The sequence below is a fragment of the Protopterus annectens genome, chromosome 13.part0 (genome assembly GCF_019279795.1).
Source record: "Protopterus annectens isolate FY-2018-M chromosome 13.part0, PAN1.0, whole genome shotgun sequence".
NCBI lineage: Eukaryota > Metazoa > Chordata > Ceratodontiformes > Protopteridae > Protopterus > Protopterus annectens.
The window spans coordinates 1210974402-1210990514 of NC_056747.1; the positions used below are offsets into that span (position 1 = coordinate 1210974402).

Sequence of the window (16113 nt, forward strand, 5' to 3'; positions counted from 1 at the left end):
GATAGCATGATACTATGTGTAGTATTTAATCTCAATGAACTCAGGATTAACTGAGTGATACCACTTTGTCCTGCTAGTTACTGATGTAGTGTGGTGAGCTATGGCATCTTGTATGAAATGGGTGCACACTGAAAGTTTATAACAGTCATGCTTATAGTGCCTTACGTACTGGAAAAAAAAACACTTGCAAAGCTTTAGGAATGGAGAATGATGCTGAAAAAATGTCATATCTCCTTAACCACTGCTGTTGTGGCTGACGAGTGGTGGAGGTGATGTTGTGGTCAAAGCAGTGGAATTATTAAGACTGAGAGAATGTTAAGAATTTGAAATTAAAAAGAAACATAATGGGATAAATGAGTGAATGAGAAACAATAATTAAATGCTAGCAGCAGAACAGAGGTATAAATTGGGAAAAGGGGAAGCATGATGACATAAAATGATGAGATGTCATCAAAGGGAAGGGTAGCTGTTAAGGTGGTAGGAATGGTTTGGGAGGATAAGGAAGGGTAAACAGCACACTGTCTTAGTGCAACATTATAGGCAGGGCTGTCTGTTCTGCTGAAAGAAGGCTTTGAGGAATGAGGCTTAGACAGCACTGTGGATATAAAAAGAATATAACAACCAGTATTAACTATGATAATGCGTAAATTGGAAAAGGAGGAAGACTATATTGAGATGTGAGTAGGTGTAATAAATGTAATTATGGCACATCTGGAGACTAGGTGAAAGAAGATTTGTCAAATTATTTATATAGCCAGCTTGCAACCCTGAATATGGGTAACAAAGTTAAAATGCAGATTACTAGATATTACAATTGACATTTTTTTATTTATACTTGATATGATATGAAGTATGAAACAAACCAAAATTATGCCCAGAAAAAAATGTTTATAAGGATGCTTTTGACAGCTAGATTTTATCGGGAAAAAAATGTCATGTTTTGTGACATCCTAATGAAATCATGGATGCACATGCACAAATGATACTAACAAATACCAATCAATATCATGTGTAATCTCTGCATTGCTGTTGTCACAGAAAGGCTGTTATATTAGTCCAGTACAATTACAGGCTAAATCAGATGAATTGTTTCCAGGTAAGACTACACGACACATGATCAAATATCATGACCAACCACTCTCTGGTACAACAGGTAGGAAGGTCTAAGAAAATATTGTAAAGTAGTTGCATTCAGGACTTTTAAGCAGCTTATTTCCAAAGTTCTGCACATACTGAAGACTTTGCTGAAAATGAGGGACCTTAATGGCAAACTGATGAAAGTTTCATGAAAAACTTCATGAAGATAAGAGGGATTTAATAAATAAATGCTATTTTCTGAGTGATGTTTCCTTCCTCAATTTTAAACACCTTCATTGAATTAATTATCTCTTAACATATAGGCAAAGATACATTTATAAAAAAAACAAATTATATTAACATGTTCCCAGTTACATATAGGTCTATATTACATAATTGAAAAATCAGTTCAGTGAACAGCACTTACATTGAAAATGCTGTTCAGCGAATTCGCTCTTGTGGGGGGCTGCGTCCCCCATACCCCCCACCAATTATATATACCAACTCTGAGATCATACTACAGTGAGAAAAAGGGCAAATTTTCTGATCTTCACTGTACTGCAATTTCACTATGAACAGTTCACTGAACGGTATTTTCGATTATATAATATAGACCCATTACATACGTTATGCATCATATATATGTTCTTTTCTACAGTTATCATCAGGCCAGCATTACATAAATTTCTCACTTTCTACTTTCCCTTAAACCTCGTACCTCCTCCAGATCATTATTCTGCATGTTTTGTTCCCACAATTTCCATATATTTCTATGTAATTTGCTCCTATCCTTTTATAAAGATCACACTTCCAGTTCTTTTATTTATATTACAATATCCAATACTTCAAAAACAGTTGGTTTAGACTTTGATTTCTATTTTTTAGTAATTGCTTTTTTTAGTAGCCACCAAAATTTAACTTAACAAGGCCTTGTCATGTCTAGGCAATTCAGATCTTGTATCTCAGCTCAAAAGAATAGTTTTCTTAATTACACCTATTTGCTCACCCAATAATTCTGATAAAGTACTCTGTAAGGAATTTTTAAAGTGTACCAGCTCATTATACCCACAAAACATATGTTCCCAGTCACCTCTTTCTTCCCCATCACACCTCCATCACTTGTAATCTACCTGAGGAAAAATTCTTAGGAGTCTACTTGGGGTATAAAAATACCTATGCAAACACTTCCGAGCAAAAATCATAAATTGTCTAGATTTTGTTGCACATTTGGGAGTGATACATACATCTTCCCATTGTTTACTTGTGAATTGCTTATCCAATCTCTCTTCCCAATCCTTTCTAACCTCCTTCAATTGATTCCTATAGTTACTATGCATTATTCTATATGCACTGCAAATTTATTATTATTTATTTATTTATTTACATTTGTTAACTGGGAGTGTCCGACTGGACGCAGGTCCATTTTCAGCGGAGGCCCAGGGAGAAAAGCTCCACAAATATTACAGACATAGTTACAGATTAAGAATCCTAGCAATTAAAATATTACAAACATAGTTACAAATGAAGAACATAGTACATTCAGTAGATAACTAGGATCTGTTCTATCCACGAAGTCATAGCAGATATTAACAATTGTTACAATAAGAAGTTACTGCCATATAATAAGTAAATAGCCATGGAAGTATCAGAGCTTGCTGTAATCAAAGGTAGTTTGTGGGGTGGAAGAGAGGTAGAGGATAGATGGAGTGGCAGAAGTTAGAGGGGAGAGTTACAAGGGCATAGCCAGCATGTTTTTAGGTGCACTTTAAGTAAAGCTTTGAAGTGGGTGCATGATGGTAGAGAGGTTATTGTGGGGGGAAGGTGTTCCATAATTTGGCTATAGCGCTGGAGAATAGCGCTTCTCCAGCAGTGTTACTGGCTCTAGTAGCCCGTAATTGATTTTTGTTGCTGGATCGTAGTGGTCTGGTGGTGAGATAGGGTTGGAGTAGATACTGGAGAGATGGGACCTTTAGAGGATGGTTAACTAGTTTGTGGGTGAGTGTGAGTTGATACCATTGAAGGAGGTGAGGGAGTTCTAGCCAGCCTAGTTCAGTAAGTGAGAGACAGTGGTGAATGTGGTAGGATGCCCCGGTGGCGAATTTGGCAATTTTGTTGTAGCAGGTCTCGAGTTTATTTAGATCTCATTGCCTTAGGTTGGTATATATTGGAGAGGCATAAAGTAGGGTGGAGATAAGGTGCGAATTTGCAACTGAAATCCTAGCTGTTTTGGTGAAGAGTTGCTTATTTCTGTATAAGGCTCCTAGTTTTTGGTGGACTTTGTTTATGGTCATGGATATGTGAATGTCAGATTTGAGATTGTTGTCTATTTCAACTCCTAGCAATTTGGTGTGATCTGTTGGGTGGATAGTGGTGTTGTCTTTTGCTGTGATGTTAAAGTGAGAGTTGTTTTGAGTATGTTTGGTGGGTTCGAAGATGAGGAGTTTAGTTTTGTTTGGGTTGAGTATTAACTGGGCATCAGATAGCCAAGTTTCAACAGAGGAAAAGGCATGCTGTGTGACCTTTTGCAGTTCGGGTAGGGACTGGGCAGAGCAGATGATAGTTGAGTCATCTGCATATTGTATGAGTGTACCATGTTTGGTGGCACAGGCTAGATTATTGGTGAAAATAGAGAAGAGTAGGGGTCCAAGGATGGATCCTTGGGGAACACCAATAGAGACAGGTAGTTGGGGAGATATGTCATTTTGCCATAAAACAGATTGCTGGCAGTCAGACAGGTAACTTTGAAACCAGTTGGTGACTGATTGAGAAAAGGATAGGTTATTGAGTACAGAGAGGAGTTGTTTGTGTGGGACCAAGTCAAATGCTTTAGATAGGTCTAGAAAAGCATCGGAGGAGAGATGGCCATTGTTTTTATGGTGAAGGATAGTGTTAGTGAAAGAGAGTAAAGGAGTGGTGGTGCTATGGTTTGGTCAGAAACCATGTTGAGTATTAGAAAGGAGGTTGTTAGTAAGGAGGTAGTCTGAGATTTGAGAGTGAATGCATCTCTCTAGTATTTTGGAGAGTCAATATAGAATCGCTATGGGGCGGTAGTTGGTTAGATCTGTGGAGAGGCCGCCTTTGTGAAGGGGAATGATATGTGATATTTTCCATAGTGTAGGGACATAGCATTTTGACAGAGATCGGTTAATCAAGATGGATACTGGGTAGGCTAGGGCATCAGCTGCAATTTGTAGGAATTCACTTGGGAGGTTGTCTACTGCTAATTTTGTGGGTTTAAGTTTAGTTAAGAGTTTTCTTATGTTGGAGGTAGGAATGGGAGAAAATGAGAAGAGTGTGGGGAGATTACTGGGTGAAGGTATGGGGGAGGAGGGGGGTTGTGCTGTCTACCTAGTGATAGTATGGTTTGTGTGAAGTGTGTGTTGAATGAGGTAGCAATATTTTCTGAGGAGTGAGGAATGTTAGGTGTAGGGGTATTGATTTTACCTGGGTGGAGGATGGAGTTTATGGAGGTCCAGAATTGTTTGGGGTTGTGTTGGGAGGAGTTGAAGGCAGACTGGTAGTATTGGATTTTGTCCTGCTTTATTAGCTTTTTGACTCTATTGCGTAGTTCTACAAATTTCTGTCTAGCTGAGCGGGTTTTGGTTTTGCACCACTGTTCCCAGGCTTTATCTCGGTTTTTCATTTCTGACCTAGTGGTTTTCTGTAGCCATGGGGAGGGCTGGGCTTTGGTTCTGGTAAGTCTTATGGGGGCATGGTTATTTAGGATACTTAGGAAGGTAGTATTGAAAAATTGGACTGCGTCATCTAGGCTGAGGTGATTTAGAGGGTGCCAGTTACATTCTTTGAGGGATGAGATGAATGTGATTGGGTAAAGTGTAGTTATTCATTTTTAACAACTTTCTGGATTAAACTAGGGAAAAAAGAAAGGAATAGGGAGATCCTAAGTGAAAGGCCAGCGCTGGTAGAGTTTTCTTAAAAAAAAAAAAAAGTAAATTCTTGACCAAGTTTTATGGACATATTCAAACACCTGTATTATGTCTTTCAGCAAACCTAAATCTCTACTCATACTAGAAGTAATAAGACCCATTTTGACAAAGACACGATGGTTAGATCTGATGAAACTTGGTTGAAGGTGAAAGCACTCATCTGTTTACAGAAATAAAGCCCTGATTATGGCCCAGGTGACCAGAGTTTGTTTATTGGCTCAGGTGTCTGAAGGAGCTGACCAGAGAGGTGGGCAGAGCAGTGTTCAGCCAGTAACAGCTTTCAAATCCCAGGGAGGAGGAGGTGGGACGGGCTGGCCACTTGGGTGACACCAAGAAAGATCATTATGTTCTAGGTTTTGCATCTGTGGAGCATGCGCCAATGAGCATGCACTGATACCTTGCATACAGATGTAGCTGTCAGAACATGCAGCAAAGAGAGCTGTAGTGGAGCTCAAAAATCGATGGCCAGGCCACTCCACAGGACCAGCAAGGTAGCCTGCTCCCTACCAACTGACTGTCTCACCACTGCAAAATGAATGGACCAATTGTTCTACATGGGCAGAAAGGAATGGGACATACTCTTCCTTCCTAGCCTAGCGATGGCCCAGCTCTTGCCCTATGGAATGCATGGACCAATCTGGCCACTGAGCCAGTTTTGTTGAGGGGGAAAAAAGGTAAATGTTGCTATGATGACTGTGCATGGAAACTAAAGAAAACTGGATTGAATTTACTTATTTGTTTATTTGACATTTGTTGACTGGGTCAGTCCAACTGGGCAGATGCTCATTTTCAGTGGAGACCCAAGGAAAAAAGCTCCAGAAGATAATTACAAGTAAGGTGGTGCTGTGGTAGCATTGCCGCCTCACAGCTAGACATTGTCCCGTTCGATTCTCAGCTAGAGTGTCTTCTGTGTGGAGACATGCATGAATGGGCGTACCTTCATTGAAAGTTGTACATCAGGGATGGCAACTCAGCATGTAAAAGTCTACTGCCAATCATTAGCGGACCGGAGTTCCGCTGTGGCGACCCCTAACTGGGAAAAGCCGAAAGACACAAACAAACAAACATAAACAGTACGTAAAGCATAATGGTGCTATCAGGCAGTTTAACAGTAATTACTAACCGTTGCATCCGAAAACATAGTCACAGTCGAATTATAAACATGCAGTATAGCAAAAATTACAATACAGTTTCATCTAGTAACTAGTCAAAAGTACAACAGGGCAAGATAGTTTTAGTATAATACATTTTAAGGCACCATGGAGGATAAGAGATGGTGTGAAACAAACTATTTTGAAGGAGGAGATTAGGAAATGGGACAGGAAGATTAGGTTGGGTTTTATTTTTTGAAACAGTTTGATCTTAAAAATAAGCACCAGTTTGTTCCATGCATTGGCTACAGAGTAATTACAGAGAAGTTTGTCAATGGTTTTGTTGGGTTTGAATGGATGAGAATGTCTATAATGCTTAACTGGAAATAAATATATATATTTTTTTTCTTTGTGTTTGGTTTCATAAAAACAATAAAATCTATTTGTTGTAAAAAAAGAGACACGGACAAACACAAGCACATCTATGTGTACACACACACACACACACACACACACACACACACACACAGTCCAGATTCAATATAAAACCACAGGGTATGCAGATCATGGCACCCATTCTGTAAGCCTTGAGAATACAGGGTGATATTTTTCACCTTAGCTTAATTAAACATCTGTTGCCACTTGCTGTCTCAATTCCCTCTTCCATTGGCACCACCAAATGGGAAAACAAGTAACTTTTTGCTATGATTAGATGAGAAAAGCAGCTAGAGCAAATGCATTTTACACAAAAGGAACCTGTGCCGGTGAATAAGAAAAAAAAAGCAGAAAACTAACTGAGATCACTCCTTTAGCATCCAATTCTTCCACCTTTAACAATGTGCTGTTGAGGTGGTAGATTTAAGAGTGTTAAGGCACCTACCTGTTTGTGATTATAACAAGACTTGCATCTTTATCTGCACATGCCTTACGAGCTTCATTATACGTCAGACGGTCCTCTCCCAACTGAAAACAAGAAGGCTTATGCCATCTCCATCCCTAATAAGGAAAGAAAACAAACCATCTCACAACTATAGGGAAAAACAGGTACCAAGCACATCACCACAAAGTACATACTCTCGAAAATGATGTTCCTAAGGTGTCCAGTCAGTTATCTAACAAACAAGCTGAAACATCATGTTTGTGCACCTCTGGAGACTCTGTTTGATTGTGTGGAGAATGAAGTGTATAAACTTCACAGAAAAGTTTTGCTGATTATATAGCATAAAACTTTGACAGCTACAAGTTACTCCTATGTCTGAGATGAAGACAACACATCAAAGAACAGAAAACTTCTAAATGGAAATCCTTCTGGCAGAGTGTGAGATGCACACTCCCCAGTAATCCCAGTAACACATGTAATGCCAGACAGTGCTGCAGCAAGCCATCATTTCCAAGTCTTCTGCTTGTTAGACCCAATCCAGATTAACAGCAATTCGTAAAAATATTTTGAAAAACAATATCTGCAGGTCATATAAAAGGAAAGTTACAGCGACAAAACACTAATGGCCAAAGCTGCTTCATCCCATGTTTCTTTCCATTCTGTGGCATTCCTTCAGGATCAGTTACGATAATCTCTTAAACCAACCTGACCTTGCCATCAGGTACCCACATTATTTTCAAAGTGCCTAAAGTAACATCCCTACACAGGAAATGAGGGATAATGTATCAACCTTCCCATTCAAAAATGAAAGTTCTATTTCTTGCTTATAGTCAGTGCCAGGTCAGAAACGAATATATGAAAACAGCAATAAAAAAGGCCAACAGTCCACTGAGTTCATGCAAGAGTCATATCTAGCATGTAATTGCTGCCCTTTTTTTTACCTTGTCCCATCCCTTTCTTGAACAGACACAAATGAACCCCTCTAACATCTTACACTTTTGTCATTGCTTCAGGTAATGCATTTTAGGGTCTCACTACTCACCACACGAAGCAGTACTTCTTTAAATGACAGTTCCAGCGACTCCTGTAGTTCCCTTTATTATCCCTGTTATTTTTCTTATAATATCACCCAGATGCTGTTTATTGTACACAAACCCTTCAGTACCCCTCAGTTTCCTTATTTATATCTTCCTCCACTCAAAGACCATGAACAGTCCTGCATCCTTTTGCCTATTCAAAATTTCACATATTTCAGGAAGGAATTAGTTTGCATGCCAGACTACATATGTTTTGCAGTTTTAACTCAGTCTCTATCCACAATGTTATATTGTGAGATTTTGTCTTCCTGACATCAAACTAAGAAGAAACTTTGCAGCGTGGTGGGTGTGATGTTCACTCCCTGAATTATGTTAAGCACCCAGTTCATTAATAAAATTTTAACTGTAAAATACCTGCTACAAAATAAAATAGAAAATGGTTGGTAGTCCACAGCTGAGTTACAAATGGAATATCCTTTATTGAAACACACAAACAAGCGATCCTAGTTGAGTATAATAAAAAGCTTCAAAAATATTCCTTATTTATATATAACCAGGTTATTTAGAGCAAGGGAGTGGTTACAGAGGGAGGTCCTGTTAAGAGCGATCAAAGCATTACAATCATTCCTTTAATCAAGTCCTCTAATCAGAGACTGTACTACCTAAAATCAAAACTAAATGGCTAGAGAAAAATTACAATATATGACCAGCTTATTAACACTTAATACAGCCTAACCAAATAATCCAAATTATATTAGGAAACAAAAAGATCTACCACTAGACATCTAACAGAATAAATATTAACAAACAAACTAAACGACTTTTAAAAAGATCGCTTTCATATCAAATAAATACTTCACGTTTGTATGTCAATAACAAATTATAAAATGAATGAACACGTGCATAAATTTACAAGTGAAACCTAAGTAGGATGAAAATCAAAAAGTACAGTTGTGTACACTTACCATAAATCTACATGTTCGAGTGTATTCACTGTTGCAATCATCACATTTGGGTTATCTGCTTGGAGCCCTCAGTCGGCCTGATTATCAAAGTCTTGGGTCCTGCGTTGGTTGCTGTCTCATCTTCCATGACGTCAAGTAATCAGGGGTATAAAGCATGCAGCCGATGCCACTACATCAGTTATTCTTGCCCCAGATGTCAGGTGCCCCCATAATGGGAAGCAATTATATGCAAGGTTACACCTCCAACAAAAAAGCAAATACACCAGAAAGCTTTGCACTTTTAAAGTTTGTCCTGTTTATTGAATTTACCTGTTGAGGCTACACACTCAAGGGCACTAGCCTGTGTTACATATTTATTACATTTTCCTGCTGTTTGTTGCAAAAAAGAAAAAAAAAACAAAAAATGATCCTTGTTTCCCGTCTTTCCTGACCTAGAGTAGTCCAAATACAGGCTTTGCTGTATTCTGGACTTTTGGAAAGTTCCTGTGTTGCCCATTTCCTTTCTTGGATAAAGGGAGGCTTCTTTGTTCACCAGTGGCAGTGGGAGCTTAGAGCAGCCTATCTATCCCTGGAGGAGTGTTCCCAGCACAAGAATCTGGTAGTCTATTGGCCGTTTTGGGCCAATTTCTAGCTCTTTCAAGTCTCCCTGTATAAAACCCGCTTTGGTGCGGTTTTTGCGCGTGTTACTACTCAGCCAAGCTCCTCGTGGTCCTGCAGAGTGGTGCTAGCAGCAGAGAGGCTAAAAGAGCGACTGCTAACCTGATAAAAGTGTTTTTTTCCTGCTACTACCTGGGTGACTGTCCAATCTAGCTAAACTGCAAGAATTTCTGCTTCTTGAACTGTTTTAAACTGTTTAAACTTGTTTTTGCACCTGCACTTTTAAAGTTTGTCCTGTTTGTTGCATATACCTGTTGAGGCTGCACACTCAAGTGCACAAGCCTGTGTTGCATATTTATTGCATTTTCCTGCTGTTTGTTGCAAAAAAGAAAAAAAACAAAAAAATGATCCTTGTTTCCCGTCTTTCCTGACCTAGAGTAGTCCAAAAACAGGCTTTGCTGTATTCTGGACTTTTGGAAAGTTCCTGTGTTGCCCATTTCCTTTCTTGGATAAAGGGAGGCTTCTTTGTTCACCAGTAGCAGTGGGGAGCTTAGAGCAGCCTATCTACCACTGGAGGAGTGTTCCCAGCACAAGAATCTGGTAGTCTATTGGCTGTTTTGGGCCAATTTCTAGCTCTTTCAAGTCCCCCTGTATAAAACCTGCTTTGGTGCGGCTTTACGCGATTTTGCACATAGCGCAGCATCGGGCAGCTCCGCTTAATTGGGTTTAAACCATTCTCGGCTCCACAAAGTCTGCTCTTCACTTTTTCCCCTTAGAACTGATCTAGTTCTCATAATAAACACCCTATTCCTACTCTAAAGCTTGGCACTTGCTCACTAAAGCATTTATATAAGTAAGCACTAAAAATTAAAAGCACTACACCCTCACAAACCCCCTTGAGTACCTTGTTCCCCATTGGCCCTTTTTTTCAATTACAAAGGAATTCCCAATACTATTCTAGCATGTCCAAAGGTCAGTTGTCAATCTCCTCTCCGGTCCAGCTGGTGAATCTGGGAATCTTGAGGCAATGTTACAACTGCCTCATGTATACACTCTCTTCCTCCCAACAAATTCCAACACATGTGAGAGATGCAACCATATAGCCAAACTGGAGGCTAAGCTCTCTAAACTCAGTACTGACGTAACTAGTCAGGAGGAGAAGGAAACCACACTCACTACAATTCCAGTCTCACATAGACCTACCACGACAGCAAACCAAAGACATAAACACACAAAAACATACTCGGAGGCTCTAAATAAAAATCTGCCTAAGCAGCAGAGACCTCCAAAGCAGACACCCAAGCAACCGCTGCCCCAAAACAAAACACGTGCAACACATAGCTCACAAAGCCAGTGTGCCGAACAGTCACAGCCCTTAAGGCTAAACAACACACCTGATACACTTGTAATAGGTGACTCTATTGTCAGGCACACTGACGTCCCGCTCACCAGGCTGAACAAGGAGAAGGTCACGGTGAGCTGCCTGTCGGGCGCTAGGATCCGCCACATAACACAAGCACTCAGGTCACTCCAAGGCAAGTACAAATATGACTCAGTCATTGTCCATGCTGGTGTGAATGACCTGAGATGTACCTCCCTGGACTACATGAAAAGAGACATAGAGGAGCTCTCTGAGCATGTAGCCCAGGCCGGTATGACCCTGACCTTGAGTAGCATCTTACCCTCACCAAGAATGATGCCACAATATGAAGACAAGATGATCAATTTCAACAATTGGCTTAAGTATTGGTGTCATTCAAAGGGGATCCAATGCCTGTCAGCCTGGGATGACATGCTCGACAAGCCACGATGCTTCACTAGGGATGGCTTGCACCTGTCACCCTGGGCTTTGGATATTGGCAAAGGCTCTTGCCACCCCATAGTGCCTTTTTTAGGCAAGGCTCAAAAGACAAACCCACCTCCATAGGTATCACAAGGGATAAGAAACTAAGAGTAATGCTACTCAACACCAGAAGTCTAAACCTCAAGATGCACGCACTCGAAACTCTCCTTAGCATGGAGAACATCGATATCTGTGCAGTAACAGAAACCTGTTTCAAGGCTCCCAAGAGCACCCCAGCACTACCAGGTTATACCTCATACCATGCTTTTCGGCCCCAAAACTTGGACCGAACCACAAAAGGAGGGGAGTATCAATATTCGTCAAAGATACCCACACCTCCAGGTTGGTGGCACAGCACGAAGCATCAGAGACTATCCATGTGCAACTAACAGTGGGTAAAACTGCCTTCCAGTTTACAGCCTGCTACAGACCACCCTCCCAAACCCAGGAACCCCACTCAGCCTTCCTGAGAACACTGGAAAATATGAAAGTCTCTCCAAACACCATTATATTGGGTGACTTCAACTACCCAAACATAGACTGGGAGCATTACTCTAGCTCCAACACCCTAGCCCAAAGGTTCCTAGAATTTATAAACTCAAATGCTATGGAACAACTTGTTACCACTCCCACAAGAGGGGAAAACATACTGGACCATCACCAACATGGGGGCTCTATGCTCCAGACCAGAATTGTATCCCTCACTGGTAAGATCAGACCATAAACTAATCTCACTGGATATTCACATCCCGACCCCACCTCCTGCCCAGAAAACCACAGTGAAAAACTTCTCTAAAGCAAATTTCACACTCCTCAAAACTGAGGTGGAATCCTTCAAAGCCCCTGGGCCTGTGGAAAATAATCCTTTATAAACGCATTCTATGAACACCTTCAGGAATGCATGGATCATGCAATCCCAAATAAAACCAAGACCCAATCCTCCAAAGGCAGGCGTCCTGTCTGGTGGACCCCAGCCATAAACAAACTATACAATAGAAGGAGGAAGCTACTACATGATAGATCAAAATCCCAAAAAGGGAAGGCATCTCTGATCAGTATTAGCAAAAAACTACGGGCACTCATAAAATCGTCTAAGGCCAGCTTCGAGAGAAAAATTGCACAGGACACTAAGGATAATCACAAAGCTTTCTTTAATTATGTTAGGAACCTGGGTGGGAATTCCCAAATATGCTCAGAAGTAGTCCAAAATGACAAAAAATACACCGAACCCACAGACACTGCCAACATCCTAGCTGAAAGGTTCAGCGCAAACTCCCCCCCCCCCACCAAAAGGGCAAATATCTATCCCAGCAGAGTGCTGCCCCCCTGACATCTTAGATGCTCAGGTAAGAGCCGCCCTCTCCAAAGCAAAAAACACAGCATCAATGGGACCAGATGGTGTCCCGGGCTGCATCCTACATGAACTCCAAGAAGAGCTAAACCCAAACATAAAACTACTGTTCAATCTCAGCCTTACTACAGGATATGTACCCAAAGAGTGGCGTACAGCAACAGTGGTCCCTCTCCACAAAGGTGGTGCCTCAATGATCCTGGAAACTATCGCCCCATAAGCCTGACTAGCTTGGCCTGCAAAGCTATGGAAAGGATCATCATGGACCTCATAAATAAAGATATTGGGGACCTACAGACACTGGATCCTACCCAGTTCGGCATTGTTAAGAGCAGATCCTGCCTCTTAAACCTGGTCAATTTCTTTGAAACAGTCACCAAGGCCATTGACGAGGGGAAGGTGGTCCATACAGCCTACCTGGACCTCGCAAAAGCCTTCGATACAATACCCCACTCGGGCATTATAGATAAGCTCACCAGCTTAAATATAAACCCCTATGTCACTAGATGGGCTGCAAACTGGCTCAAGGACAGAACCCACATGGTTAGAATTGCTGGAGCCATGTCAGTCTCCAAACCAGTTACAAGTGGCATCCCACAAGGCTCAGTCCTGGGACCTCTCTTGTTCGGTATATATTTCTCGGAGGTACAGGCCAACACGGAAGGACTGTGGCTGACCAAGTTCGCAGATGACTGCAAACTAGGTGCCATAATCGACTCTCCAGCTGACACAAGTATCCTACAAAAGGGCCTCATAGAAACAGACAACTGGTGCCAGAGCCATGGCCTCAAACTAAACGCCAAAAAGTGTATAGTCATCCCCTTTGACAAAAACAAAGTTCCCACAAATTACCACATAGGTGGTAATCCATTAAGTACGGAAGAAGTAATTAGGGACCTGGGGACCCAAGTTGATAGCAATCTCTCATTTGAAAACCACGTGGCCAAAGTGGTTAGAAAAACATTTTATATAGCCCACCTAATCGTGAAGGGATTCACATCTAGATCAGGGGAGGTCATCGTGCCTCTTTACTCATCCCTCATCAGGCCCATAATTGAGTACAATGCCCTTTGGGATGTACCTTACCAGACACCTGCAGCAACTGGAAAGACCCCAAAAGTACCTCACCAAGAGGATCAAAGGGCTCAAACAGATGCCATATGCTGCCCGGTTAAAGAAACTCTAGCTCTACTCAGTGGCATACTGCCTGCTCAGAGGCGATCTGTGCCTGACGTATAAAGCCATGTCCAACCCGGAATTAATGGACATGCTGCACCTCAGAAAATCCAAATCCCATCGAGCTACGTGCTCGAGAGACTTGAACCTCAGCACTGAAATAAATAGGACATGCTGGAGGGACAGATTCATAACCCAGAGGCTCCCTTCACTCTGGAATAAAATCCCAGTCCAGGTTAGGCAGAGTTCCTCATTGACTCTCTTCAAGAGGAATCTTGATGAGTGGATGGGAGATCATAGGTTTACCCCGGGTATCACTTCTGTGTCACTGTTAGACAGAGGCACAGTATACTAACCTCGAAAAAGGGCATAGCAAAATTCATTTAAAATGGGTGGCGAAAGCCAAACACACTCTGGCTAGGCTTATAAATGCCCTAGGGCAGATAGCCTAGTATAAACCTATGAACCTATAAACAAGAATAGAGGTATAGTCAATATAAGTCAGGGGGCTGGAGGGAGGGTAACCAGGACTGCAACAGTGAATACACTCAAACATCTACATTTATGGTAAGTGTACACTGCAGCAGTGTAACACAATGAACATCATCTACATTTATGGTAAGTGTACACAACTGTACTATGTTATTCGTGTTTCACTGTTGCAGTCATCACATTTGGGTAGATTCCCAAAGCTAAGGATGGGAGGAGGTAATTAGATAGCATTAGGACCAGCTATAAGGCCCTGCAAGACTGCAGTGGCAAAACCAGCTCTGGATTTAGAAAAAATTGGCAAGTGATAATGCTTGGTGAAGGTATGTACAGAACTCCAGGTAGCAGCTTCTAGGATGTCCCTGGTAGAGACACCTCTGAGAAAGGCTGTAGAGGTAGATGCAGGCCCCCGTGGGATAGGTTTTCCATGGTGCTTATAGCAGAAATGAATGCAGTGGTCTATCCACTTAGAAATGGTTTGCTTTGAAATGGCCTTCCCCTCTGCCCCTGCAGCAAATGCAACTAGCAGCTGTTCAGATTTCCTGAGAGGTTTAGTCCTGTCCAAGTAAAATCTAAGTTGTCTGTGCACATCTAATGAGTGCAGTATACGTTCCCCTTTGTTCTGCGGATTAGAAAAGAAGGTTGGCAAATGAACGGACTGATTAAGAGCCACACTGGATACTACATTGGGCATGAAGGAGGGATTGGTCCTGAGGGACACCCTGTCCACATGAAGGATGATGAAAGGCTCCACTGCCATAAGGGCCTGTAATTCAGACACCCTTCTTGCTGAAGTGATGGCTAAAAGGAAGGCTGTTTTCCAAGAAAGGAATTTCAACTCTGCATTTGCAGCTGGCTCAAACGGAGATAGCATGAGTTTTTCCAATACAAAGTTAAGGTCCCAGGCTGGAGTTGGGGCTCTCCTGGGTGGTCTTAAGTTTTTGGCCCCTCTGAGGAACTGCTTGAGCAGTGGATGAAAGAAGAGGAGTGGTTCTGTGTTGTAATGGCTGAGGCATGAATTTTGATGGAGGAAAAGGAAAGGCCCTTGTGAAGCATCTCAGTTAGGTATTGCAGAATCTGAGGTAAATTGGGCGCTGCTGTGCCCATCCCCTGAGTTTGGCTCCAGGAACAGAATCTTTTCAGATTTTCAGCATACGATGTTCTAGTACTAGGCCTCCTTGCCTCCAGAATGACCTCAAACACTTGTTTACTGAGGAATGGCAATGGACAGATCAGGTAATTAGCCAGGCTGCTAGGTTCAGGGTTTGAAGCTGTGGGTGCAGAATCTGGCCCTCCTGCTGGGACAGCAGGGTAGGGGGCAGGTTCCATGTTGCCAGCAGTGACACAATGAACAAGAGGGGGTACCAGCATTGGTGTGGCCAGTCTGGTGCAATCAGTATTGACCTTGGTTTGTTCTGTTTGATCTTTAGTAGTACCTTGGAGAGGAGAGGCAGAGGGGGAAAGGAATAAACTGATAGGTTTTTCCAGGTGAAGTACAGGGCATCCACTTTCCAAGCTTGTTTGTGGGGAGTCCTTGTGCAGAATTTGTCCAATTGGTAGTTCTGGTGGGAGGCAAACAGGTCTACCTCTGGGCTCCTACATTTGTTTATCAACATGTTGAATGTCTTTGGTTCCAGTTTCCACTTGTGTGGGTCCATGA

General features: G+C 41.8%; 1 protein-coding gene across 1 annotated transcript in view; it reads right to left on the reverse strand.

Moving 5' to 3' along the window:
• MRC2 (mannose receptor C type 2) overlaps nucleotides 1-16113 on the reverse strand; it is a 1890380-nt gene that overhangs the window by 868838 nt on the left and 1005429 nt on the right. Inside the window, exon 10 of the mRNA XM_044055215.1 lies at nucleotides 6996-7111. Coding sequence (XP_043911150.1) covers nucleotides 6996-7111 — 116 coding nt within the window. The remainder of the gene's footprint in view (nucleotides 1-6995; nucleotides 7112-16113) is intronic.